Genomic DNA, 27,483 nt, shown 5'->3' on the forward strand with positions numbered 1-27,483 from the left:
GACCTGGTCCCCTGCAATTTTTCCTTCAAAAGGCAACGGTTCCCTGCGCAGGGAACCGTTGCCTTTTAAATAAAATTCAAAAAAAAATCAAAAAAATTTCAAATTTTTTTCGGTTCAGCACAGTAAACCCTCGGTTCATAAACCGTGTGAACCGGCGGTTCCACGGTTACAATTTATGTGAACCGAAACCGAACCGTAGAGCCACGGTTTCGGTTCCGGTTCAGTTCGGTTCCGGGTCTGCCGGTTCCGGTTTCGGGTTTATCCGGGCCGGTTTCGGTCCGGTTCACGGGCCAAACCGGCCCGTGGCCAGGTCTAGATTTATCTTCTATAAAATAAATATTTTCAAAGTCTAGAAACCTAAAAATTTTAATTGAAAAATTAAGTATAAAATGCTGGAAGAATGTCATTTATTATCCCTAGGGTTTCCTGAATTAGGTAGGAAAACGGATTTTTCTGTTTTTTTTTTTTTTTTTTGATTAATATTAGTTTCACATTGGATCACCAAAATGACCCAACATGTTATGGACTATTTTGTGCCTAAATTAACAAGCGTATAGACAATAACAAGTCATGCTAACTCTATAAATTTTGACTCTATAAATTTTGAAGGATTAAGAGATGACCCATAATATCATAGATCATATTTTTGTAAAGTTTTTTGATAGAAACGGACGATCTATGAAATTTTTTTTTTTTTAATTTTTTAAAATATATTATCTCTAAGAAAAAGTCAAACCTAAATTTATTTCTAATCTCTTTTTACCTTATTAAAAATGTTAAAATTCCAAAAATATTTTTATTCAATCTTTTAATTTCTTTTGATCTATTATTGTATATCAAAATCTTTTTTGATAAATTAATATTAAAATTTTTAATTTAAATATGTGAAATATGTTGGATTAGCTCGTAAACATTTCTATGAGACTCTGACGTTACCTTTCATGTTTACAAGTCTTGTCATGACTCACAATTTTATAAGTCATGTTGAGGCTAGGTCATGCCCATTGCCGTATTTAGGTTCATATGATTAAATTAGCTTGTAACCCTTCTTACTAAATGGATTTAAAATGTTTATTCTTCCTATCCATTTAAGCTTTAAGTCTTATTTCATCATTGTCACTAAGTACAAGTATTGAAGTTAGGTTTAAAAATATCAATGATACATTTTAAAGCTTTCAAAGATCTATTATGAAAATAATCATTTGAATAAAATTTCGAAAATTTTAAATCAAAAAGGAAGCATGTGACTTTGCTCTTTCACACCACTGTGATTTCTCCAATTCTATTGATAATAACCTCTCTCCTACCATGGTCAATTCAACTATTTCTTCTTGGTCGACACTACCCTCAATATCAAGTTTCTCTCTTGACAATTATGATTGGTTATTCTAATAATTTTAATTAAAAAATTGTTTTAAGTATTTAGGGTTATTTTATAATTTTTTTAAAATAATAAATTAGTAATTTATAAAGAAATTTAACAAATACATTAACAAAAATGAATGATGAATATGTAAGTGAACTTTTTAAACGAAAATGGTGTTCTTTCATCAAAGTTCAGGTGGGATTTAGTCATTTGGCCATTTATGATTTTATCCGAATATATTATTAAAAAATCTAATAATTTCGAAAGTTTTTAATAATTTTTGAAAATATTAAATTACAATATTAAAGGAACATTATAAAAAAATGTATTTTTATAATGAACGCTAAGGAAATCGCTTTCAAAAAAAAAACAAAAAAAACTTCTAAAACTTTTCATTTTCACCCTCGACTCCATCGAAACTCCACTTTCTCTCAAGTCTTAACCGAAAATCATTAGCAAACTCAAACTCCAAACTTCAAAACTCGAACAATGAATTCTTCGCTTACACCAACCAGAAATTTGTATGCCTGTGATTCTAACCCATCACCCTTTCTGAAATTTAAAGGTCCTCTTTTTTCTCCGAAACGGTCTTTTTTCTTCCCCTCCAGCTCCCCATTTCAAAAGCTTAACAAAGTAAGGACAGGAATCCATCACAGAACCATCGTAGCTTGTTCGTCGGAGAGAGTTTCTCCGGCCAAAACACTCCGGCAAATTCTTGAGTTGCCAGGTGTTCATCAGGGACCCGCTTGTTTCGATGCTCTCAGTGCTAAGCTCGTTCAAGATGCCGGCTTTCTTTATTGTTTCACTAGTGGTAAATTTTGTGTTTTGTATGTTCGTTTTTTATTTGATTAATGAGATTGCACGGCATATTTAGTTTCACTTTTTTTCTAATTGTTTGCTTTTAATTGGGTTGGTGAAGCTTGTAGGAAAGACTTATTTTATTTTTATATCTATTATTTCATGTGTTCTTTTTAATGGTTAATTAGATTGCATGATGTGTGTGTCTGTGTGTTTAATTATGAAGTAATAAGTTTGAATGCTGAGTTAATAATTTTTTTATGGGAGATGATTAGGTTCTTTATAGAGAAGGAGGATTCGTTTGCTGTTTCGCTAGTCTTATGTTATGTGTTTTCTTGTTTTTATTAATAAAACGAAATTTTATGAAGGCGGTTTGTTTCTTTTTAAGAAAGTATTCGAGTTTGAGATCGTTCTTCTTTTCGGATTATTACTTTCATTGTAAAATCATGACCAAGCTTTTCGAGAAGGATTTTTTTAGGTGATACGTGAGATTGCTTGATGTGGGCTTGTTTCAATTTTACTGATTGACTTGAAATACTTGAGTTTGAGATTGTTAATCCTTGGGCTGATTTGGTTTCATTGTGAAACATCAGATTTCTATTATATACGTTTTGAAGTTATGTTTGTAAAAACATTTTTTTTTTTTTTTGTGTGTTTTTGACTGTCTATTTGGAGTTCTTTGATTTGAATACTTGGAATTCGGGCTGCGATATTAAAATGCAACTATTTTAATGTACAGTTGAAATGCTTGATGAAATTTTATTGTGTGTTAGGAGGTTTTGATAGATTTTGCTTTTGAGAGTTACTGGATTGTGTTGTAATTTGTATGATTTTGGTTGACGATAATCAGAAATTTCTATTATTTCTAATATTGTGATTTTATCTATCTACTCGTTTTTTATTCACATGATCACATTACTTTGATTCAATAGTAGGAATAGGGACAGGGAAAGGTCAAATTTCCTTTTTGTTTTTGATAAAATCCAGGCATGGTTTTGTGGTGGCATGTATTCAGACTCATACATAGATCTGATGTTTCTTGTTGTTCTTGATCATATCTGACAAATATGCAAAAGTAATTAGTCGTATGGCTTGGAATGGTTTCTATTTTCTGTGGCCCAGACTATTATCTGTTATACTGATCTCTAGAGATTCCTTACAAGGTATCAGGTTAAAATCAAAACAAAATTTTTAAGCAATCGGGTTTAGCAGGATGTATAAGTTAAGGTATGTGTAGAGGGGATATAATACTATTAGTTCTCATTCTTTTCTCTAAGAAGACAGCAAAAAATCAGGTAGCAGATCTGAAGAAACCTGAAAGAAGGAAAAGATTAATACAAAGATGACAGTCAAAATTATGCAAGTAGATGCAGTCTAATTAACCTTTTTCATATGAATAAGAATTTTTGATTACTTTGGCCACATATTTTCTCACTCAATAGACAAGCAAGTTTGTTAATGTCATTAAATGATTCCACTAGGATATTCTATATCTGCTGCTCGACTGGCCTTGCCAGACACTGGATTTTTGTCCTATGGAGAGATGGTGGATCAGGGCCAGCTGATCACCCAGGCTGTGACGATTCCTGTTATAGGGGATGGTCAGAATGGTTATGGTAATGCAATGAATGTTAAGAGAACTGTCAAGGGATTTATCAGAGCTGGCTTTGCAGGAATCATTCTTGAAGATCAGGTTCATATTTTATAAAAATTTAAAAGATTCCTGAATAGTTACACTGGCTAAGCCATTTTTTCTGCTTTATTTTAAAGTTAGATGGCTATCTTTGGATTTTTTTTCAATTTGATTCGTTGTAGATATTTTTGAAACACAAATGGGTTTTTATATCTGTGATACGTTTATTCAAAAAATTACAAACCTTCCTTATATTTACAGTGTTATTTATCTGGTTCAAGCTTGAGACTTGTACAGGTAATACTTTTATGTTAGAATTCAAGGAAACTTAATGTTCCAGTATATTGAAATTCGATTTAGAACTTAGAAGTCTAGGCTGTCAAGTTTCAGCATTTGGATGACTAGAAACAGATTAGATTTTAAGAAACAAGCCTCAGACCTGTTTGGGCCTGTAAGCATGTGGAGAGAGAACTAGCGGAATTAGGTTTAAACATTTTTGGGGTTGTAATTCAAGTAATGGATGTTTTTTGGATTTTGAACTTTGGCAGAAAAAAATGGATTTCAAAAAGTGATTATAATAGCTAAAAAGGCATAGAAACTAGAATAGCCAATTGAAAGAAATTGGTCTTCCCTTGGATTTTAAAAAATGCAATGGGAAAACAACCTTAAGAGTGAGTTCATAGAAAGAATCTACCTCCAAGTCACAAGAATGATTGGATCACAAAGAAATTCATACTTATTGTTGAGATTTTTTTTTTTTTAAGAAAATAGAGGACCTTAAATTTCTCAAAATATGTTCTAATTATGCTTTTGCATATTCTTTTACTTGTTTTAAAATAAAAATTATTGTAAATTCATTAATAAATATGCTAGTGATTGTGTTACGATCCGAAAACTCCAAACTCTGAAACAACCAAACTCAAACAAAATGGAATGGAAATGAGATCTTTATACTAAATGATAACAGTGCTTACAAAGAACGAAAAATAAAAAAACAGTATTCTACTAGCTTTCAAGAGGCCAAAACTCTCCAATGCCTATGCTTCCTTTTTGATTTCCCCTCTGCCTCTTTCCTCCCACAATTCTTCCTTTATACCTACCTATTGCATAAATACTCTTGCATGTTTCCTTGTTTCCCCATTTCTCTCCTCCCTTATCCTCTTGCCCATGCCAGAAAACCGCTGCCCATTTCTTCATAACTACTCATGCACACCCCATATTTTTCTCTACCACCTGGTCCATGGTGTGCCCCTTGTGCTTTTCTTTCTTGTGGGTTACATAAACCTTGGCTCTAATATTACTCTGCCCATCCAGTAGGACTTTGTCCTCAAGGTGGAAGTGAAGAAGAGATGATGAAAGCAATAATAAAGTTCCTAGGAGTTCTATTAATCTAATTAGTGCAACTAATTTATCAAAAGTTCTAACTCACCTTCGGAAGAATCATGATAGTCTAGCATAGCCGATGGGTGCATTTGGAGCTCTATATCCTTAGTTAAGCAATCCGGTAGTGGCTAACTAATTATAGAGGAGCTGATTTGTTTCTTTAATTTGGGCACAAAAAACTTGGCGAATCTTGACAGTGGCAGGTAAGGCCAAATGGTAAGTAACTACTCCCACATGCTAAATTATCTCATAAGGCCCATTTGTCCCCACAAATGGGCCTTATGAGATAATTTAGCATGTGGGAGTAGTTACTTACCGTCTGGCCTTACTTGCCAGAGGTTTAGTTGAGCTTTTTGTTAGGGCGGAAGGCTAAGGAGGGAAATCGATATGGTTGTAACTGAGGAAATACATAGTCTCGACGTCAAAACTCACCTTTCTTTGGCCCCTCTCACTGAACCTCCACATTCTATCACGGGCTTTGGAAAGGTTGGCCATAAGTTTGTCTAGAATGAGATTCATTTTCTTAATCACCATATTGACCTCTTTGATATTGCATTCTTCATCTACTAACTGGAGTAGAGGTGATGGATCTTGCCCATAGATTGCCTGAAAAGGAGTCATGCTCACAGTGCTATGAAAATGGTCCATGCGAGCCACCTTGGGCCATTGTTGTGGTTGTTGGAAATAGAAAAACCGAAGATAGTCTCTAAACTCCAATTCACAACTTCGGTCTATCCATCCGTCTGAGGTTGTAAACCGAACTGAATTTCAATGTAGCATCAACCAATTTGAAAATCTTTGTCATAAAATTACTCAAGAAAAATTGGGTTTTGTTTGAACAAACTTAGGTTGATTGAGTGAGAGAGTTGGCCTCTCAAAAGCTAGACCTAGAAGAGGAAATTGTTCATTCTTTTTTTTTTTTTTTCCTGTTATGTGTGGGAAAGAATAACAAACTCTCATCCATTGTAAAGTTGGTTGAATCAATTCAAATTCATTGTCTATTTTGACCATTTTCTGCTGTTAATTTGATCATCTAACAATCTATTTTCTTGGTATTTGTTGAGTTCCTAATAAATTGGTACTGTTAAGAACCCGAAAACTCCAAACTCTCAAAGAACCAAACTCAAACAAAATGAAATGGAATTAGGATATTTATACCAAATGATTACAATTCTTACGAAGAACGGAAAAAAAAAAAAACATAAAACACAATTCTCCTGGTTCTCGAGAGCCCAAAATTCTCCTATGCCTATGCTTCCTTTCTGATTTTCCTTCCTGCCTCCTTCCTCCTGCAATTTCGCTTTTATACCTGCCTATAACATAACTAATCCTGCACGTTTTCATATTTCCCCCTTTCTCTCCTCCTCTTCTTTTTGCTCATGTCATCATAACTGCTTACACACAACCCACATTTTTTTCTACCACTTGGTACATTGTGTGCTACCTGTGCTTTCTTTCCTTGCGGGTTACATAAACCTTGGCTCTAACATTTTGCAACATTGCTTGGCAATTAGGACTTTGTGTCCACTAGATAGGAAGATGGAAATTATATGGATTTATAGCTCTAATGACCTTGTTCTTACGAGTTTAGGACAATATTTACAATTTTTTCCTCATCATTGTTTCGATGAGTATTTTTATTTGATCATTATACACAATTTCTTTAATTTAGTAACCAGTGTCATGGCTACATTAACTTAAACTTTACCTTCATTGGGCTTTTGTTCATTGCAAGGTATCTCCAAAAGCATGTGGTCATACACGTAGCAGGAAAGTGGTGTCTAAAGAAGAAGCAGTGATGCAAATAAAAGCAGCAATTGATGCTCGGAAAGAAAGTGGCTCTGACATCGTTATTGTGGCACGGACTGATTCTCGTCAAGCAGTGTCTTTGGAGGAAGCACTCTGGAGGTCAAGGGCTTTTGCTGATGCTGGAGCTGATGTTCTTTTCATTGATGCTCTAGCTTCGAAAGCAGAGATGAATGCATTCTGTGAAATCTCTCCTCGTGTTCCCAAATTGGTACAATACATTTGTTTTGATATAACATCATATGAAATTTAATAGTGTGTAAATGATGTTATTTGCATCTTTGAAGAACTGAATTTTTGCTCATATAACAAATCATATATAAAAATTGTTACGTCTTACAACAATTATTATCTTGGACAAAGGCTAACGCTATGTTCCTTTTGATTGTCATTTTAGTTGTTGTGAAATTCACAGCTTATAATCTGACAAATATCATTTGATTCTTTTGGTGAAAGCAGGGTATATTGTCCCCTGTACTTTATGTCTCTGCTGACAGTTGATAGTCACATACTGTAATTACCTATAAGTTTCAATTATTTTTTTGTTTGTTTTTGTTGCATTTATTGTGATTAGTAACTATAAATTACAGACCTCAGAATTTTGAGAAGTTGGAACTGCTATGAGAATATCAGCAATTTTTCTCATTTTGGATGAACTTAGTCATAAGCGCTGACATGATGTCATGTGCTTCCAATTTGTCTTAGTCTTCCCTTTGCCAATAGTTTTGTCTTTCATTTGCTTAGCTTGCATTGTTCTACATATAATGTTGGCATATTTATAATTTCATGCCAAAGTGAAAATATATCAGTTCATTTCAAATTCAGTTTTCATTTCTGATAATTCTCCTTTATTCCTAGACAGGCCAATATGCTTGAAGGTGGAGGAAAAACACCAATTCTTAACCCTCTTGAACTTGAGGAGGTTGGATTTAAACTCGTGATTTACCCACTTTCCTTGATAGGAGTATCTATTCGAGCAATGCAGGTCAGATTAGTACACTGTTCTTGTGGATAAAACAGTAACAAATCATCAAGGATGCATCATGTTTAATTGAAAAAGAGAAATAGGAAGCCTGAGATTGAGGTTACTCATTGAGGATGATCATTTAGTCAAAATTCTTTCATTGTGCACACAAGTAAATGGAATGACTCTTTTTTCCTAGTTAATGAGATTGTATTTTGACAACTTGATTCTAAGTTGTATAAATTTAATATACAATTGTTTCTCTCTTGGCTTTTGTCTGATGATTATTTTGTTTTGTATAGCAGAATCTGTTACTGTTAAGTGTTAACTGATTATTTATTCTGGTTGTATTATTTTGACTTAAATTCATTGCTATGTCCAGTTGATATTAGGTGAAGGTCATTAAGCCAATCCTGAAAGCCTGCAGTTAAACCCTCTGGCTATTATTTACCACACATGCATTATTTGGTTTATCAGTTGATTATTGCCTTGATATTTCCATCATCTGTGAATGGAAAATGATATATGTACATTAAGCATGTGATTTTGTGGCTGGTTAAATTGGTTGAGTCTGAAGATAAATGAATTTTGTGATTACTAGCCGATATGTGCATTGTATTCTTAGTCTTCTTGTAATTTTAAGATGATGTAATCTTTCATTGGAATCTGCTCCAAGGAATTGATACTAAATTTAACTTTAAATATTGCTTATTTTTTAATCCATGATAAGTATATGGATCCTATAGCTTGGTGCTAAGTCAAATATTAGGACTCATTTTCAGGATGCACTGGCTGCAATTAAAGGAGGCCGGATACCTCCTCCAGGGAGTATGCCATCTTTCGAAGAACTGAAAGAACTCTTAGGTTTCAATGCTTATCACGAAGAGGAGAAGCTGTATGCCACTACTCGTCGCTCAGTTTCTGAGAAAGGTGGGTGCAATCTGGGACTCTTATCTCAATCACCAGCTTTGTCCTGTCAATTATTGATGTGATCGTGATAATCTAGTCTTTCTAGCTTTATATGGATCTTAACCTTATTAGTTTGGATGACATATTAATCAGCATATAAAGTTGATCATTTTTTTTTTTTTTGTGAACATAACTGAGCTCTGAGTCATTTATCCATTCTGAGTCAGGTTGTCTATCTTTTAAATTTTTATTGATTATTTGTTCTTGGAATTTTATTCATATTCTGCCTTCTTTATTACATAAATATAGATCTGACAATTTTTTGAGCACTCCTGTTTGCCGCAAGTAACATTGACAAAAGACTGAGCCATTGTTAGATTTGTAATTATATATGTGTTGTCAGTGAGCAGTTACTCAATACAGTAGACAACCAAGGGTTCAAGATGATACAGCAAGGAGTGGCCGAAGTCTCTCAAATCCTGCTGTTGAAGTTATAACTCCTGAAGTAATGAATAACTATGGTGCAGATGGTTCAAGGAGCCCCTTAAATGGGATCTGGTCTCGGACACTGAGAATCAAAATAACTGGTAGAGATGGATTTGAGAGGCTCGACGTTAGAATTCCTGTAAGTGATCTATGGACAAGTATAACCATCATTATGTGCTCCTATTATTACTATCAGTTTTATTATAATATAGTTGAATATTTCTTTTGAACCAATTGACCAATGTTTCCACTACATTTCTTATCTGAAATTAAATCTGATTATCCCAGCCAACATTGTACTTCAGAATTTACCTTGACTTTGCGTTTTTATTACTTGAAAGATAGTGCATGTACTTGTCCAACTATTTATTTGAGTTTGAGCCTTCATGAAATATCATTAACTCGGACTTAGCCATGTTGGTAGGGGCAAAGCATATTATGTCTGAACAAAATCCTGAAATATGCTTAATGCTTAGAAATTAACTGTTTGGTGGTTATAATTTTCTATTTTATGAAAAAGAAAAATCTTCAGTTTAGGATTAAATTTTTGCTTTATTTAGTTTTCACCTATGTTGAGCTAAAAAATTCTGTGATATGCTGGACAAGCTTGATTTGTCTCTAGGGGCTAGTCAGGACTTTTTCTTAAAGCAGGCTAAAACCTTTATTTTTTCTTATCCTAATACAGCATTTGCTAAACAAATAGCCTTTTTTTCAAGTGTACCTTGTGTTAAGACAAAATTCACGAAAATCCCAACATTTTAGCTGAGGCTAGTCTCCTGCAAGATCTGACTTTGTCAATGGAAGTATGTATGAATATACATCCTATCATAAGCCTTACTTCATACAGTATGTTAAAGACATAATTACACATGCTATGACCTTTCTTTCTGTACAAGGTGCCATAATTGATAGCACTAGTTTTTCCATAATGTTGCCCTAGTTTGTTTATGAAAGAGTAACTATTGTCTTTTTGTTTCTGGTTACTTATTCCTCAATAGGCTGGATTTTTGGAAGGAATCACAAATATAGTTCCAGGTATAATTTATTGAGCAGACTTTTTCAAAATCTGTCTTCTTTGGATTAGTTTTTGAGTAACTAACTGAAAATACTCTCATTTTGTCACACAGCATTGGGGGGTGTAAACCTCAAAGAACTTTTGGATGAAGCAGCAGATGAAGTTGGAGGAAAGCTGCTGTTAGATTTTAATGATGCAATGGGTGACAGGATTCAGGTCTTTCTTGAATGAATTCAACACCAGTTAGCTTTTACGAGTCAACGGTAAGGTTTCCTTTTCGAATATAAAGCAAAAATCTGTGACCATTTACATAATTAAGCTCTAAGATACTTGCTGCTACACTAAATATCCTGGGAATCACTACCTTGAAACTCTGCTTCTCCATTCTTTTGCAGCATTGACCTGAAGTACGAGCACACATTTGAGAGTTAAACTGTAAAACCAACCTCACTTCAGGGCAAAATAAAGCAAGAGAAATGATCCTTACATGAAATTGATACTTAAAACTTTATTAAAAATAAATAAAAATGACAATTGAATTGTATATTGAATAATTGCATGTTATGGAACCCTCTGGTTTGGCTTGTTTATTTGCAATGTTTGCTTTCACTATCAAATTTTTGAGCTTAAATGTAAAGTAGAATGTAAATGACTGTTCCCAGTTATGAGAAGATATAGTGAGTCTTACCGCTTATGAGAATGAGCATACTAGAACAAAAAGAAGACAATATAAACGCTTGCTGTTGTGCTATAATGCCTGATTATTTCTATTTCGTTGATAACTTATTTTTGATGACATAAATGCTAACCAGATAATTGAAAAAGTGCAAATGCAAAGGCATCAACTGGAGATTATGAATGAATATATCAAAATTCAGGCACCTATATGTGGGTTTGGATTAAATTGCTTGTTCAACTCAAATTGTTTTACTTGATGTGGAGCATGATAAGCTTTGCCTAACTTATAATAAGCAAAGAAGTAGTTGTATGAAATCGTCTTCAATCTTTTTAAGCCTTCTGTTATTGATTACGTGCACTACTTTGAGATTTCTTTAGTCTTACAAATAAAGTTTTTTCTTGGGTTCCTATAGTTTTGCGAAGGTTTTCATTGATTTACTTAGTTTTGTTTGTCTGATATAAGTACTATAAAGTAGAGGTGACGATTTTGTTTCAAGGGAAATTCTAGATACGGGTATAGATTTGAATAAGGGGCAATTTAAACATCACTTGAATCTAAAATGACCAACTCGAGTTTGAGTGTAGCTTGCTTGAGCCATTGAATAATCTTGTTTGAGTTGTTGAACAATTGTTAGAGAAACAAACTTAATGGAGAAGAAGAATTGTTAGAGAAGAAAAAGATTGTTAGTGAGACGAGTTTTTGTATAGCAATGTTGATGAGATGTTGATTTTGAAAATGAGCTAATTTTTCTTTAGATAGAGATCAATTTGTTCGAGTTGAACACTGCACCAAGCTTGAGCCGAGTTTATATCTTTTTTTGCCTCAATTTCTTCATCTTGATTAGTAATTATAACTATCATCTTATCACCTTCTTTGATTTTAGCACTATCTAGATTGAAGAGAATGTTATTTTCTTTTGAAGTTTCCTTCACTTATTTGACTTTTTTTTATCAATTCTAGGTTTGAATTCATCCTCCTTTGATGGTATGGAAATTAAGACTCTTCCCTCTTGCTTTAGAGCGTTTCCTTCAACCTTGTTAGGTACGATGATTTGCTTTTTCCTCAATATGAAAGAGTAAGCATTGTCTTGACCTGCATATGTAGCATCCACACCATATTGTTATGGATGTCGAAGAAGAACATGACAAACATCCATCTCAACTATGTTATAAAGGATCTTAGATTTGTAGGTTTTCCCTAAAGATAAAGGTAGCTTACATTGTTCTGTTATTCTCATATTCAGACTAGTTTGAATCTAATCAATACTATATGCAGTAGGATAAGGTATGGTTTCTGGCTTGAAGCACTCCACCAATCTATTAGATACAAAATTTCACAACTATAATTATCAATCACGAGTTTGCATACCTTACTAATAACCGTGCACTCATTATGAAAGGTTCTTTTGTGCTGTGAATCATCAAGTTGAGTAGGTGTGTTTGACAAACTTCTCTCCATATCTTTTTTATGCCTAAACATCTCTAGACAAGGCTCTAATGCCACTTGACACAAAGCAAACAATGATGGGGTTATGATATTGTTCACAGGGACACAAAAAGGTTGACATTGTTTAACAGAAGAAGAGATAAACAAGAATTCAATGCAATTTTTGCTAAGCAATTCTTAAAATAAAACTTATATCTAAATTTTTATTAATAGTTGATGAACTGATTAATTAAATTGATTTGATTGTGAAAACTTAAACCCTTTATATAAGTTAATGACTCTCCTAATTAATATAAAAATCCTAACACTATTATAATAGATAACTTATTAAATTAGGACTCTAGTTTAACTATAATTAGGAATGTTCATTAATTTTAAGTTCTAAAAAACCATGACTTCATAAAATAATATTAATAGAATTCTAAATAAAATTGAATTTTCCTAAATAATAAATCACAAAAGCTCTTTATTTCCTAAATTAAAATAGAACTCTTAAATTATTAGGTAAACTAATACTTATGAAATACTTAATTAACTAAATAGGACTAGAAAATTTGTTTTAAACCAATTTCTACAAGGAAAGTTGATTTAAACCAAACTCTACTCAATTAGGAATTCTTATTCCACATGCATAAGGCTTTCTATGTGGCTTCATATCATTATCCATGCCTATGTCATCATGCCACATTGCCAGATAAGCTGCCACATCATCCTTGATTGCCATAGTATGTGCCACATCATTCTCTTGCACTTAGCTTATTCCTTCAACATTTTTTTTATATTTTCCGCTCTATCACCCTTTTTTCATTAGCCTTCAATGTCATTAATATCATTTTTCTCTTTATTTTCTTTTTTCACCCAACCTCTCTTTTACCTCGGATCTTTTATTGACCTCTTTTATTTCTATATCTTACCCTTGCTTTCCTTCCACGCCTTGATGCCCCATCAAGATTAGCTTGTGAATGACAACAATGGTGGTAGGGTGATATGGTGTTGGCAGTAGTTTAGTAGGAGTGTGGTGGTGTTAGTTTGTGTGGAGCAATTCCAATTTGGTCACTGATAACTTTTTATTAATTGGGGGTGGAAAAATTAATAAAAGTTTCCAAGGGGAATTGTTATTCAACTTTAATAAAAATAATAAAAGGGTGATTTTGTTTTTTTCACTTAATATATAATAAAATCTAATAAATTTCAAACATGGAATAAGATGACAAGTGGATAAGTATACTAACAGATGTGAAGAGTGGAAAATTGTTATTAGGATAAGCTTTATGTGGAAATCAAGCATTCGACCATTTTTTAAGGATTAAAATTGATATCTGATCTATTCTTATTTTTCTTAATAGATAAGACATTTAATTTGATCTTTCTACTTTTACCTTGATAACTCCAATAGCTTAAGTGGCTTCACTCTAATTGAGAGAAAAAGCGATAAAGCAACGTAATCGAGGGAGAGAAGAAACAATAAATGCTCTATGAGAAGAATTAAACAAGAAGTAAATAAATGCTAGAGAAAGAGAAAGAAAGAAACAATAAATGCTGAGAGAGAGAAGAATTAACCAAGAAGCAATAAACGTTGAAAGAGAAGAAGTAATAGCGCAACTCCAGTGCACCTCGCCTCGGGTCTTGCCTACTCTTTCTTCTTCTACGGTTGGGTTTTTTTTGCCTTAATTTTATCATAAAATATTAAAAATATGCATTCCACCTAATCTAATAAATTTTTTCAGTTAAATTATCAGTATTTTAACTAATTTAACTGAAAAAAACAATATTTATCAACAAAGTCACAAAGTTTGCGTACCTGAAATTTTAAAGTTTTTAATTGTGTAATAAAAATAGATAAGATTATAAGAGGTTTAGATCAACACTTGAATTAAGACAAGTTTTATGTAAGATTTTAATAAAACAACTAGTTAATTTGTAGTTAAAAATCAGATGAGCTTTCTTTTTTTTAAGTTTGAAGATAAGGGTAATAGTGGTATTGTATTGACATTGTGATATAAATGTTTAGTTAATAAAATAAGTAGTAATTTTGTATAGACAAAGTGTTTAGGTTGTAAAAATTTCAATATTCCTTTTTTTTCCTTTAATTTTATTTAATGGATCCCACCACACAGGTGCAACCACCAAAAAAATATCTCTCTCGTATCACATGTTTGGTCATCAAACTGATACCACTTAGAACAACTTCAATATAACCTCCCCCAACTAGGCCAATTAACACCACTCACAAAATCTAAATATAATACTCTCCTCAACTAGGTCAATGAATATCACTCACAACAAAACCTAATGCGAACTCTCTTTAATTAGGTCAATCAACACCTAATAATAGATCCAATAATATCCTCCCAGTTTTTTGTTGATGGGATTTTACCAAAGTTAGAATCGGGGGGCTTTGATATCACTTCTTGGGTCTCTACAAAAGTGATATTAAGAATCTCCCACCCCAAAAACTAGCTAATGGTGAGACTTTCATTTACACTTCTATACCAACATTCAACTTAATTTACAACTAATGTGGGATACCCAACAAGTTTATCAACTTAATCGATGATTTGTTTACTCCATAATCTTTTATCATCCAAACCTCTGTGTTATTTTCTCTACTAGATTTATTTCTCATAAGCGTCCTCCAAACCCTTTCAATGAAGTCATGAAAGTAATTTTAAAAGGAGGAGATGAAAACCTCTTGAGCTTTCCCTTTACAAAGTCAAAGTAAATTTTTTGGCCAACCATTTCACCCTGTATATTTTGACCTACCATTAACCATCCCTTTCTGCCTATAGTACGTTTTTCTAGAATAGATTCCATATTAGTTCTATTGGCTTCAGATTTGGCCTCAAAAATGCTGAAAATTACATTAGCTATTGTAATTGGTGTGTTTTTATTATGTCCTCTTAAACCCTATCATTGTAAGTACTTTGATAAACGTTTAAGAGAAGTTGACACTAACTTTGGTAATGTTTTTTCATCTATAGGGGTGCAAATTCTTTGTTCAATTTTTGCTATCTTGTTCTCTCAAATAGGGGAAGCTTAGGTTGTTCCGAGTCTATTGTTTGGAATTGCTTTTTTGTTTATAAACACACTTTACTTACCAAAAATAAAAAAATGTAGAGCTTCATTCACATGGGTTGTTCCTAGTTCTAGTTAATCACATGTGTATTAGTTAATTCATACCCATCACTATTAAGGAAATTTCTAATGGATACTCTATTTTTTACCTGGTAACAATGTACCTTTCACATAGGCAAACGAGGTCACAACAAGCAGAGATTTAATTGAGGCTATAGTGATGAAAGGCAGTGGGTTATTTTTGACTTGATATTATTATTAAGAGATTTGTTAAATTACCAGTCTCATAAATTTTAACCATGTGCACTTTAGATTTAGTTAAATTAAACCTACCATGTATACTAAGCATAAGATAAATGTTCCAATACATGATCGAACTAAAATTGAGTCCTTCAAACCCATAAGGATCAATAGGTCAACCTGAGGGTCATACTCTTCAAAATTTTGAGGCTTCAAAAATATTTAAGTCTTCTTTCACTCTGTCTTCAAGTACATTAAATTTCTTTGCTAAAAATCTTATCACATCAATAATAAAATTCCTATTCTAATTTTACATCAATAAAATCAGAAAGCTGGAAATACATTTAAAGGGAAGGTGAGAAAAAAATGTACATTAAGAAAATTAAAGGAAGGAAGGACACATAGGTCATATTTTAAATATTCCCAAAATAATAAAAAATATGTAAACAACCATAGGTCTAAGGCTCATGTATTAGGCACCGTGCATATTCAGCTAATCAGACATATTGCATCCAAACAATTAAATTTACTTAAAATTTTAATTATTTATGAGTTTGTTAAAATTACATTTTTTACTCTATAATTTTGTAGGATTACAATAAGGTTATATAGATATCAAATTTTGTAGTGTTAGTCCTTGTCACGCATCAACGTGAAACTCGACTACAAATTGACCATAGAATGAGTGTTCCATTATTAGAATGATCACTCTAAAGTTCATCATAATTCCATAATGGAGAACAAGAATAAGAATACCATATATGGAAAGCATATTGTGGTGGAAACATCTAAGTAAAAAGCCCACATTAAAGTGCTCTCCTATTATGACTTCTCCAGAGCCTCCACTAGCATAGCACAGAAAGCAACAAGTTCTTTGCCCTTGCAAGATGGAGTGACAAAAGTTTTGAAAATTCAAGAGAAAGTCAAGATGAGACAAGACGAGACATGTACATTATGGTAGGTGTGAAATGAAGGTGCATTGATGTGTGTAACTAAGACATCCTAGCATACTAGTAGACTTGAAACTTGTTCCTATATGACTCGATCAATCTAATCAAGCACTTACCATTTGTTTTCATTGTTCAATTATTGGACAATACAAAAATTTTTATATGGAATGGTCATTCCTTATGTGAAACTTTCATTTGTCAACATTCATAAAACATTTCCTTCGATATAGAATAGGTGATTTGCAATCCAAAATAGGTGTTTTACATGTAGAATGAGCTTTCCATTAATAGAATGAGCATTCCAACGGGATTTCCAAAACTTTGTTGTAGAGCAATAGAAGTTGAATAATTCTTCTTTATTTTTTTGGCAAACCAATTGGTGGAATGAGATGACAAGACATGAATTCCAAAGGTTAGATGTGTACGTTCTATTTTAATATTACAAACATTCATATCCAATATAAGATTCAAAATAAATGAATATTTATCAAGACTCATTTACTGAGAACCACGCTTGGTCAAACTAACAAAACATATTAACAAACACATATAGGTGTTCAAGGTTTTTGTTATTGAAATAGCTCTAATTTATTTCTCTGCATAGCCAAAAATTACCGATTTGATAGCTCTAATAAAAGGACTACATTAGCTAGTGTTAAACAAGGTCGATTAGTACACAAGATGCTCCGTGATATTAAGTCGAAGGATTATTTGCACTATCATCCATTGAAGAAATTATTCTACAAACACTAGTATTATCATTTATATGAAATTATCTAATAAGTCAATCTAGTCAATATGCAAACAATATTCCTTTATATATTGTACCAAACTATCATCACCTCTTAATAGGATTGTTTAATATGATGATTCTCTTATTATATATTTTTGCCATTCGTCTAGCTAATAATATGGGTATAAACTTTTCTAACACAGCCACCATAGGTGCATATTGTTGATTACTCGTTATAATTATACTATTCCAAGAACATTCATCTCATACGTAAAATCTTTGTAAAGCAAATATGATGAAATGTCATTTTATTTATTCATAAATATGATACATTTTATACAAATACAACATTATCCAAAATGATTTACCATAAAGCATTGGGTCTATCATAGGCGGTGGTAGTTTGCCTAGCGAATGTTAGTGGTGGTGGCAAATTGGCTTGCGAATGGCAGCAATGGTGGGAGGGTGAAATGAACTTGGCAGTAGTTTAGGAGTGTGGTGGTGTCAGTTTGTGCGGTGGGTGATGGTTTGGTGTTGCGATGCCAAGCTGGTCACCAATAACTTTTCGTTAATCGGGGGTGGAAAAAATAAATAAAAGTTTCCAAGGGAAATTGGTATTCGGCTTTAATAAAAATAATAAAGGGTTTTAATCTGATTTCTTTCTACTTTTGCCTTCATAACTCCGACTGATTGCTTTAAGTGGCTTCACTCTAAAGCTAGACCTAGACTGCAGTCAGCTCCAGAAAAGTTTCATTTCTTATTTTTGTAAAGTTAAAATAATTATTATATACATTCATTATTCACTTTCAAAAACAGTGATATTATTTCCTATTTTCTATAAGATAAACTTAGTTAATTTATTTGTTAACTTAGAGAAATTTTATCATTTAATTTCTATTGTTAATTCAGAGAGTAACTAAAAGCAAATTTCTAATGTTCTAGCACTCAAATGAGTCTAGAGTAAAACTGAATCTAATCTAATGCTAAACTCACTCCAGTGCTAGAGTGGATAGAGGGAAGGCAAGAAAAATACACGTGAAAAATGAAATATGAAATTTATTGTTTTAGTAAGTAAACACATACTGTAATTTTTTTTCCAAAATCACAAAGAATGTAAGGAATCAAAAGAGATAGCCTACTACAAAAGGTTTTCCTCATTGGTACACAACTTCACAACAGCTGAAGAGAGCAAATTTACCAAAACGCCTACCATGGCCTGAAAGGAATGAAGCAAAAGGCGATAAATGACGAAAATGATATCAGGCCACCCAGAAAATTACAAACGTTGATAACGAAAATACAGCTCTCAAAGCCATATATATGTAACTAGAAGTTCTTCATAATCAAATGATTGATAAAACTAGATTTTGCTATGCCAAACATTTTTACCTCGTAATCAAACATGTATGTACCGTCCTCACTTCTGCATAGGGAGGTTGCTTTGTCTCATTAATAGCCACCACTGTATGGTTGTTGAGTATACCCTCCTGTACCCATCATGGGCCGATAATCACTGGGCATTGTTGTGCCAGGAGGCATCCCAATTTGTGGTTGCATCTGGACTCCTTGCCCAATTCCCATATTCATGCCATTGTTCATTCCCATACCCATTCCCACTCCCATTCCCATTGGTTGGTTCATGCCTCCATAGCTTCCCATGCTCATTCCTGAACCACCACCCATACCCATACCCATACCCATGCCCATGCCCATGCCCATGCCCATGCCCATGCCAATACCCTGGCCACCAGCCATGCCCATTCCCATAATCTGACCACGGCCCATACCCATACCAGGGCCACCACCCATGCCCATTCCCATGCCAGAACCCATCATAGGATTTGACGGTGGCCGTAGAGCACCAGCTCCAGTACGGCCTAACCCAGAACCAGATCCCATAGCTTTACCCATGGTAACAGTAGATGTCACCTGAGCTTGTGGAGGTTTCTTTTCCAACCTCTTTTCTTTCCTGTTAATGGCATCAAAATCAATTCCAATGTCTGCAGTAGGATTTGTCTTAGCTGCACATAGAGATATACGAAGTCAAACTTCTAAGCAAGAAAGATATTAAATAAAAATTGTTATACTAGATTTTGTGAATCGTGAAAGCACTCACATCCAGATATATTCAAATTGACTAGCCCTCTACTAAGAGTGTCGGCCCAAACTGTTGACTTCAGCTCAAACTTTTCCTTGGATGGTTGAGATGGCGGTACTAAAGCAAGCGCTCCCGTTGAAGATGAAAGAGATGGTTGTGAAGCTATTGTAGGGTTTTGTCCTGCTTGAGGAAGGTCATTCAATAAAGTGCTGTTCTGCTGTGCAGGTGGATTCTGTTGAGAAATTTGTGGAGTAGAAGGAACTGCAGAACTCTGATATGGTATCAAGTTTCCACTGTTAAACTGTGCAGCTGGTCCAGTTGAAGTTTGAGGAGACAAGTTTGAAGCAACATGGGCAGAAGAAGTGCCTTGCGGTGCAAAGGTCCCACTGCTAAACTGTGCAACTGCACCAGATAGGGATTGAGGGGCTAAGTTTGGACCTACATGACCAGTCAGTCCTTGCTGTGGAGTCAAAGATCCTGGCTGTTGATGAAAGCTCCCATACATGTTAGTGGTTGGATGTACAAGTTGGTTCCCATACATATTGGCAGTTGGCTGTGCAGGCTGGTTCCCATGCATATTAGCAGTTGGCTGTGCAGACTGGCTCCCATACATATTAGCCGTTTGTTGTGCAGACTGGCTCCTATAAATATTAGGGGTTGGTGCAGGTTGGCCAGTTGGAGGTGAAAAGGCTACCTGTGATGCTACAGATGCTGAAGGTCCTGATGGAGGAAGGATGTCTGCAAGAATATCAGTCTCCGGCTGCGACATCAACAGTTCTTGAGGCAAAAACTGAGAGTTCACTGAGGGAGGTTGACTATTGGAATCATTTGATGAGTATGAAATGCTGTATAAGGGATCCACAAAATTGGGGACCGACTCCATATTGGGGGCTGCTGGCTGGGGCATTTCGGCATTTTGAGTTGAATGGAAAGAAGCTGTTGATGCTGAAGTCAGTTGTTGAACTGTGGCAGACTCTGTAGAAGGGATAGCTTTAAAAGGAGACTCCCCAAATGGATCATCAAATGACTACACAAAAGAAAATATGTTTATATAAAAACTATAATACTATGACAAAAGAATTAAAAATAAATAATGAAAGAAACAAAATAAGTCTGCAGAAATTAAAAGCCACCTCTTTTCATTGAACTAGTCTTTCAACCATATAGTGAACATCAGAATAAATATCTTCATAATCCTCTGAGCTATATGAACCATTGGCAAACTAAACAAAGAAAAGTGCAGGAAGAATACTATATTCCTAACCTTGAAGGAAACACATCTTATTAGTCAGTTGTTATAGTATGTACTTGGAAACCCCACAGAAATAAAATTATTCACTAATATTTGATGTTTCAAATCATTTCTCAGAACCATTTTATCTTTGTTTGTTTACACTGAGGAAGTTATCTTCACAATCTATAAATACTATAATAGCATTTTCAAATTAATAGAGAAGAAGACCAAGTGTCTAGCCTTCTAGAAATTACATCTTTCCTGTCCATGTTTATAGCAAGCAGTTGAATTCCTTGAGAATTAGACCATTAGATAATTTATGTACTATAAATAAGAAACACCGACACCTTGCAAACTTATTGCTAATATTTTTCTAACTACAAGTTTCTTTTTCTTATTTAACTGAAATACAGTGTCTTATGGGTTACAAATGATTTTGTTGTGTTTAAATATTCAAATTTTATGATGGTTACATTGTTAAAAGGCAAATCAATAAGTATCTGCAGATATCACTCCACAAGAGAAATTAAACTCTGCTCTGAAACAACAAAATCTCTCATTATATAACATATCAACCAAGGAAAATGGATTTCAAGATCGATCTATTCAATAAATCATGCTACCTGATTCATCATGTTGGATGGTGACTGAGTTGCAGCAAATGTTTGTATTGAACTAGCATTAGCATGTGCATCAGCTTCATTACTGGGAGTTGCAGGCATGGGTGGCATAATGGCCAATGTATTTGAAGAAAAAGAGTCTGACAAAGAGCCAAGCAGGTCCATTTCAACATTATTTGAGGTAGTAGGGGCAGGAGTGCTTGCAACAGTAGGGGTAGCTGATAAAAGGAAAGAAAAAAATGAGTTTCCCACTATCGGAATATCATTGTGAAGTAGCTGAAACAAAGAAACAATCTTAGCTCTTCAAAAAAAGTATTTCCTCAAAACAGAAAGCCCAGACCTACTGTCAATAACAGTGCATCATATCTGACAAGAAAATATCAGTAATTTTACTAACAAATTATTGAAAAGAGGAAAACTTGTACAGATTTTTTCCCTATTGTCAGCTGCGCCATCTTCACCATCATGCAAGTTTTGAATATTTGCTCCTAGAATGAAGATGGTTCTGGAGAAAATTAAATTCATATTTTTTCCAGGTTGAAAGTATTCATGAGAACTGAGGCCTAGACATAATACTTGCCAAATTAGGCAAATGACTTAACTTTTTCTCAAACCTTGTGTTTATATTTGATAGTAAAATTGATTTCAGTGCCATTGACAAATGCCCTTTCAAAACCTGAAGCAACAAATTACGAATAAACAAGAACATAGTCCTAAGTCTGGGCACCTATCACAAAATTGGAACTAAAATGTAATCTCACATTTCAATAATAAATTAAAATGGGCACAAAGAAATCAAAAGTGTGCATGTTTGAAAGTTGTAACTAGAAGAATTTATGAGATATTAATAGAATGGCAGAAAAAGACACTAAAACAAAGGACTTCATGATTTGGACAAAACAACAGCACCTGTACAGGAATTACTGCACCTGAAAATGAATTACGTGGATCAAATTCATCAGAAGTCAAAACTTCCTCGTTCCCAGATGTAGAATTGTTGAACGAGTTAGCTCCTTGAGTTGGATTATGGCTTGCAGGTGGAGGAGAAGCTGCAGGATGAACGGGTGGAGAAAATGCTCCAGAAGCCGCAGGCGGAGAAGAAGTTGCAGGAGCAGCCAGAGAAGAAGCTTTAGGAACAGATGCTGCTGTATTTTCTCCATCCCTTTAATCAAAAAAGGAGTTAAAACTGGCCATAGTCATGAATACAATAGAGAGAAATATATCACTGCATTTCTATAACATAAAATAAAACCTATCACTGCGAGCAGGACTTCGTGATTCACTTAATGCTTCTTCATAACTAGGAGGAGCACCAATATTTTGTTCAGAAAATTTCCGCTCAAGTTGCCTGCCAACATAAAAAATGGAGGAAGTTTATTAATTCTTATGCTCAGGATAAAAATTGACAATCATTACTTACAAAACTTAATACGTACCGACTTGTTGATTGACCATCATCGTCACAGTTTCTATCAGAGCTCCTGCTTGAGCCATCTTGGTAATGGTCAACGCTTCTACTCCTTCCGCGGTAATCATCATCTCTGTACACATCTCTGCCATATCGATCTTCATAATCTCTGCCATACCGATCATCATCTTTATGCCCATAATCTCTCTCTCTCCCATAACTATAATCATCATCCCTGCTTCCATGGCGGCCTTCATAACGATCATAATCATATTTCTCACCATATCCTCCTGGTCGATACATTCCACCTGCTGATGGGTTGCGAAATCTGTTCAACAAAAAAAAGAAAATTATATGTCACTCAGAATCTCTATTTCCACCAAATGAGAAGCCGATAATAAATCCACAAATTTAAATACACTCCCCTACACTCACATTACCAATACAAACTAAGCATATATAACAACACCAGCAGCAACTGCTCTATGCAAGTCATCACTTTATATAACCCTTTAAAAGGTTTATGAATTGTTAAGGAGATAATGTAGCTGCTGTATTTTTACAGAAGCAAAAGATGCAATCAAGTTGCAAGAACTTGGTGTCAACAAAATATAAAGGTAAACTTTAATGTTTATATCATCCCAATATTTATTACTTTAAACAAAATATTGACTTTTTTTTCTAAAATTGTACTACCTGAACATAATTCAATGTAGGTTTTTACACTTTAGAAACATAGTATTATAATTTATCAAAAGTAGGATTATAACAAATTCTGACATATCTTATCATAATCCACCCTAATGGTGCAGCAAGAAATCTACGCCTACCCTACAGACAAAACAAGAACTGAAAATGATACTACAACTCTTTCATTCAAACAATCAAGAAAACACATGAAAGCAAAAACAAGCAATTACTCAAACACATGAACATAAAAAATTCTGCCACCATCTTACTTCACTTTTATATTATTCTGCTCATCAAAGATGCTACAGGGTTAAGCAACACTCAAAAGCTATTAATTTAAAATGAACAGTTGTCTCTAAGTGATATGTGATCCATGCCTCCATGGTTACCACAAAAAAAAAAAAAAAAAAGGAAACCACAACTTTTGATCGGAAAAGTGAAAATAAACTATCCTTGCACAACAATAATAACTAAGATTACTCTAATTCTGCATGTGAGTATTAAGTGAAAACAGCATTCTCGTTTGTATGAAAACATAATATGGTATACAATTTGAAATATGTGTGTGTGTGTGTGTGTGTGTGTGTGAGATGGTTTGATTTCAACATTAGAAAGAAACAATGAAAATACTGGCAATATATCAATAGTGAGAACACAAAAAGAAACTAACACTCAGAATCCAAGAAAAAGCATTTGAGCTGAATTTCTAATAGATCAGACTCACTTGTCTCTGTTAGCAGCAGCCTTCTGCCTAACTTCTATTATCCTCTCTTTATCATTTACTAGGGCCACAAGGCTCTGAGATTTCCTTCTGACATTGTTACCTTGATCCCTTCCACTGGAATCAATATATTGGAAATCGGACAATGCCTGCAAAATGGGAAAAGAATAGCTTTTAGAAACTATAATATATATACACTAAAAGAGGTTTTAAAGCATATAATGAAAAATTAGCTGTCAAATAGTATTAAGGAATTGATCATTACCGATATTTGATATGCGTGTTCCCTGATATCATCTATGACACGCTCTGACCCATGGGCTACTAGATATTCCAAAACTGTCAAAGCCTGAAGCTCAGAACAAAAAATATTTCAGTTCTAATATTACCAGAAACCATGACAAAGCAACAGAAAACATGCAAGGCGCATCCTGAATCAAAAGAGGAGCACCACAAATGACAATTCTCATAAAGGGAAAAATCACCACTTATAGCACAGAAAATTCAGAAAGAAACATCAGAAAAAAATAAAGAGGATGCAGGAAGATAACAATTATTATGAGCCACTTAATGCAACTAATACATCCAAAGAAATGCGAACCTTGTACACATGCCGCCAATTCTTTCCAGTGTCATTAATCCGCTTCCAAATAACTGCCATAATCATTTGGTATTCATGGCTGCAAAATTTTGTCAAAATGAATTATTTCGAATCAAACTAGGCAATCAAAAGCACATATGAATAAAATGTTCAAGCTTACTAGTTCCTGGTAGCCTGTGCAATATCTGCAAGAAGTGTTCCATGCGGACCCCAAGGCTCGTTGCTAGTAGCATCAAGAACCTGAAAAAAGAAAAATAAATAATCAAATAAATTATACCAACTATTACTTGCTTCTACATAAGGGACAGATGGTATCAAATTTAAAGACATACTATAAACTAATCAGTGAAACAAAAGGTCAAGATATTATGAAGGATATTGCAATATCAACAGCACATTATCAAAAGAGAATTTGAAAGTCACCACATCAAGGTCAATTGCAGGGAAAAAAAAAAAAAAACACTAAATAGCCATAATTAACTAAAAAGGTGTGGAACCTATAGGGAATAAAATGAGGGGAAAATTTTACCTTCTGTTCAATTCCAGGAATTTTAAGCACTTTCTTGTTAACTCCTCTCTTACTGCAAGAAAATAGAAAAAGATTAACCAAAATGATTACAAATTCTCTAGGATTTAATGAACCAATGCACAAAGAAGAAAAATTAGACAAGGACCAATGAACTAAGTGGTTCTGAATTGTGAAAGTGTTGTGCCATCAAAAGAGAAAGTGTAACTTTCAGTTTAGATAAATGTTGTTAACAATAGATTCTTATTGTTCGAAATGTGAAACATTCTAAATATCAATTAGGTTACTACTAATAACTTTAGTTCTCAAAGGCATGCCTAGGCAAGGCTTTACTCAAGGCGATGTGGCCACTTCCTTGAGTATGGTCAAGACAATCAGAGGTCAAAAGGCGATAGCCTTTATTGCTTTTTTGGAGTCTTTGGAGAAGCTTGAGGCATCGGAAAAGAGTGCTTTATTATCACACAAGACTTCAGTGATGTCTAAGGCAATTTTGAGGGTTATCAGCAAGTTTCGAGACCATTAGAGATGTTGAAATAACTACTTATTGAAATAATTCTCAGACTTACAGATCTCTAACAGTTTGATCGAAGGCTTTCTTCATTCTATCTCCAAAAAAAAACTCAATACTCTTTCAGCACCTGTTATAATTGCTGCCCTCCACTTTGAAAGAAGACAAGCTTGCTCCAAAATCTTTTTTATGCACTGTTTGAAAAACATAAGAGTTTAGCGCCAGCTATAAAAATGAAACCATAACCACATCAATAGAAATACGTGTACACACTTTTGATTACATAAATGATATATTATTATGTAATTCACTAATATTCAAGATAAAATAACATCTAATCATATGATGACACGTTATTTCTGAATTCAATTATGTACTTAAAAGTGTGTATACAGAGCATTGCTCCTAAGCCTCTTCAATACAAATCAGTAACAAGCATGGAACGCTTCTAACTCATTACAACAACCATGTTGACTCTTCAACACATGCGCTCACACATACAAGAAATGGTAGTTATAAGGCCAAGCTTCATAATCTACCATCAATTGATTGTAGAAGAAAGATGAATGTATTATGTACCAAATCGAACATCAAATATCATTTTCCACTAGAAATCAAACATTAAGAAAATCAGTATACATACACACACACAAACACACATAGGCAATAAAAAGCCATACATCACCCACACAATCTTTATGAGATCAAAGGCAAACCCAGATGAAACTAAAATTGCAACATACTACTTATTCAATTCACAACAAACAAAGTTTTCAATCACACCCAGAATAAATAAGACAATAAAAAACAAATGTGACATTCGAAATTGACATGATCTAAATCAATCAAAATTATATTGACTCGAAATGAGCTGATTCAGATTCAAAAACGAGAACTTCAGATCTAAAACGAACAGAATTGAGAAAACTGAAACGAACCCAGATCCGACAAGACGTAAAAAAGATCAAACCTGAATAAATTGAGCAGAAAAGGAATGGAAAGGAAGGGCGGATCTGAAGTTAAAATTATGATTTAATTGGTATTAAAAAGAAAAAAAGAAAAAGCTTAGCAAGAAACAGGAGAGGTGAGGAGTCTGCGTATTAAGTTGGCGTTGGTGGGGTTTGGAACATAGCATGACTGCATGAGTTATTGTATCTATAAAATCGGAGAGAGAAACTCAAACGCTATGAATAATAGAAATCCAAAAAAGACAGCGCAACTTACACGCAGCGAAATAAGCACCCATGTTTTTTCCCTTTTATTTGTTATCATCTCTTTTCATTAAGCATGTATTTAAGCTGATTAATTATTGTCATCAAATCATTTATCACGTTAATTCGTCCAATAATTTATCCTATAAAAAACATGTTACATGCCTCGACTTCGGAAAGTTTGTCTCATGTTCCTCCAATTAACATACCTTAAAAATTATACATTATTGATATACATTTTTTTTTTGAAATATTATACTATTTTTATAAGATAAAGTTTTTATATGCCTAATTATTCTTTTCACATAGAGTTTCTTGAATTGTACTATGTAAATGTTATCTTATATGTTGTTAATAATCCTCACCCTGTAAGAATTTTTTTT

The 27,483-nt window shown here is 33.7% G+C and overlaps 2 protein-coding genes and 1 long non-coding RNA gene across 9 annotated transcripts; 1 reads left to right on the forward strand and 2 right to left on the reverse strand.

Moving 5' to 3' along the window:
* The first annotated feature begins 1,722 nt into the window (after positions 1-1,722).
* On the forward strand, positions 1,723-12,338 carry LOC123196217 (2,3-dimethylmalate lyase-like). 3 transcript variants are annotated; one of them, XM_044610147.1, is made up of 9 exons: positions 1,723-2,177; positions 3,646-3,857; positions 6,916-7,197; positions 7,849-7,971; positions 8,733-8,880; positions 9,270-9,484; positions 10,344-10,380; positions 10,473-10,623; positions 12,000-12,338. In XM_044610147.1, exons 1-8 carry the CDS (start codon positions 1,856-1,858, stop codon positions 10,589-10,591), a joined length of 1,458 nt encoding a protein of 485 aa, XP_044466082.1. In that variant the 5' UTR covers positions 1,723-1,855; the 3' UTR covers positions 10,592-10,623; positions 12,000-12,338. The 3 variants fall into 3 exon arrangements, with proteins under 3 accessions (XP_044466082.1, XP_044466084.1, XP_044466083.1); XM_044610149.1 differs by having other exon boundaries at positions 12,081-12,338; XM_044610148.1 differs by lacking the exon at positions 12,000-12,338 and adding an exon at positions 10,756-11,094.
* Positions 10,609-12,732, reverse strand: LOC123196218. The gene is made up of 2 exons (XR_006497638.1): positions 12,408-12,732; positions 10,609-12,131 (listed from the first exon to the last, which is right to left on the reverse strand). It is a non-coding gene; the product is annotated as an uncharacterized LOC123196218 (long non-coding RNA).
* A 5,787-nt stretch (positions 12,733-18,519) lies between these two features.
* LOC123196204 (clathrin interactor EPSIN 2-like) lies at positions 18,520-27,133 on the reverse strand. 5 transcript variants are annotated; one of them, XM_044610123.1, is made up of 14 exons: positions 26,860-27,098; positions 25,948-26,083; positions 25,385-25,436; positions 25,016-25,095; positions 24,856-24,934; positions 24,520-24,603; positions 24,258-24,403; positions 22,872-23,171; positions 22,688-22,783; positions 22,365-22,597; positions 21,439-21,653; positions 20,312-20,608; positions 19,600-20,263; positions 18,520-19,504 (listed from the first exon to the last, which is right to left on the reverse strand). In XM_044610123.1, the coding sequence occupies exons 2-14, from the start codon at positions 25,980-25,982 to the stop codon at positions 18,933-18,935; spliced, it is 2,853 nt and encodes a 950-aa protein (XP_044466058.1). In that variant the 5' UTR covers positions 25,983-26,083; positions 26,860-27,098; the 3' UTR covers positions 18,520-18,932. The 5 variants fall into 5 exon arrangements, 4 of the variants coding, with proteins under 4 accessions (XP_044466058.1, XP_044466057.1, XP_044466056.1 ...); XM_044610122.1 differs by having other exon boundaries at positions 18,520-19,178; positions 19,215-19,504; positions 19,600-20,608; XR_006497634.1 differs by having other exon boundaries at positions 18,520-18,699; positions 18,873-19,504; positions 19,600-20,608.
* Positions 27,134-27,483: the final 350 nt, after the last annotated feature.

Source organism: Mangifera indica, chromosome 14 (genome assembly GCF_011075055.1).
Source record: "Mangifera indica cultivar Alphonso chromosome 14, CATAS_Mindica_2.1, whole genome shotgun sequence".
NCBI classification, from domain to species: domain Eukaryota; kingdom Viridiplantae; phylum Streptophyta; class Magnoliopsida; order Sapindales; family Anacardiaceae; genus Mangifera; species Mangifera indica.

Excerpts from the sequence above, each read along its gene's own strand:
- LOC123196217 (XM_044610147.1), top strand. The coding sequence starts at position 1,856 with ATGAATTCTTCGCTTACACCAACCAGAAATTTGTATGCCTGTGATTCT. Across the intron at positions 3,858-6,915 it reads GAATCATTCTTGAAGATCAG|GTATCTCCAAAAGCATGTGG; the intron begins GTTCATATTTTA and ends GTTCATTGCAAG. Across the intron at positions 9,485-10,343 it reads GGCTCGACGTTAGAATTCCT|GCTGGATTTTTGGAAGGAAT; the intron begins GTAAGTGATCTA and ends ATTCCTCAATAG.
- LOC123196204 (XM_044610121.1), bottom strand. The coding sequence starts at position 25,982 with ATGAAGAAAGCCTTCGATCAAACTGTTAGAGATCT. Across the intron at positions 25,096-25,384 it reads TTCCTGGAATTGAACAGAAG|GTTCTTGATGCTACTAGCAA; the intron begins GTAAAATTTTCC and ends TTCTTTTTTCAG. Across the intron at positions 20,609-21,438 it reads CATCCAACATGATGAATCAG|TCATTTGATGATCCATTTGG; the intron begins GTAGCATGATTT and ends TCTTTTGTGTAG.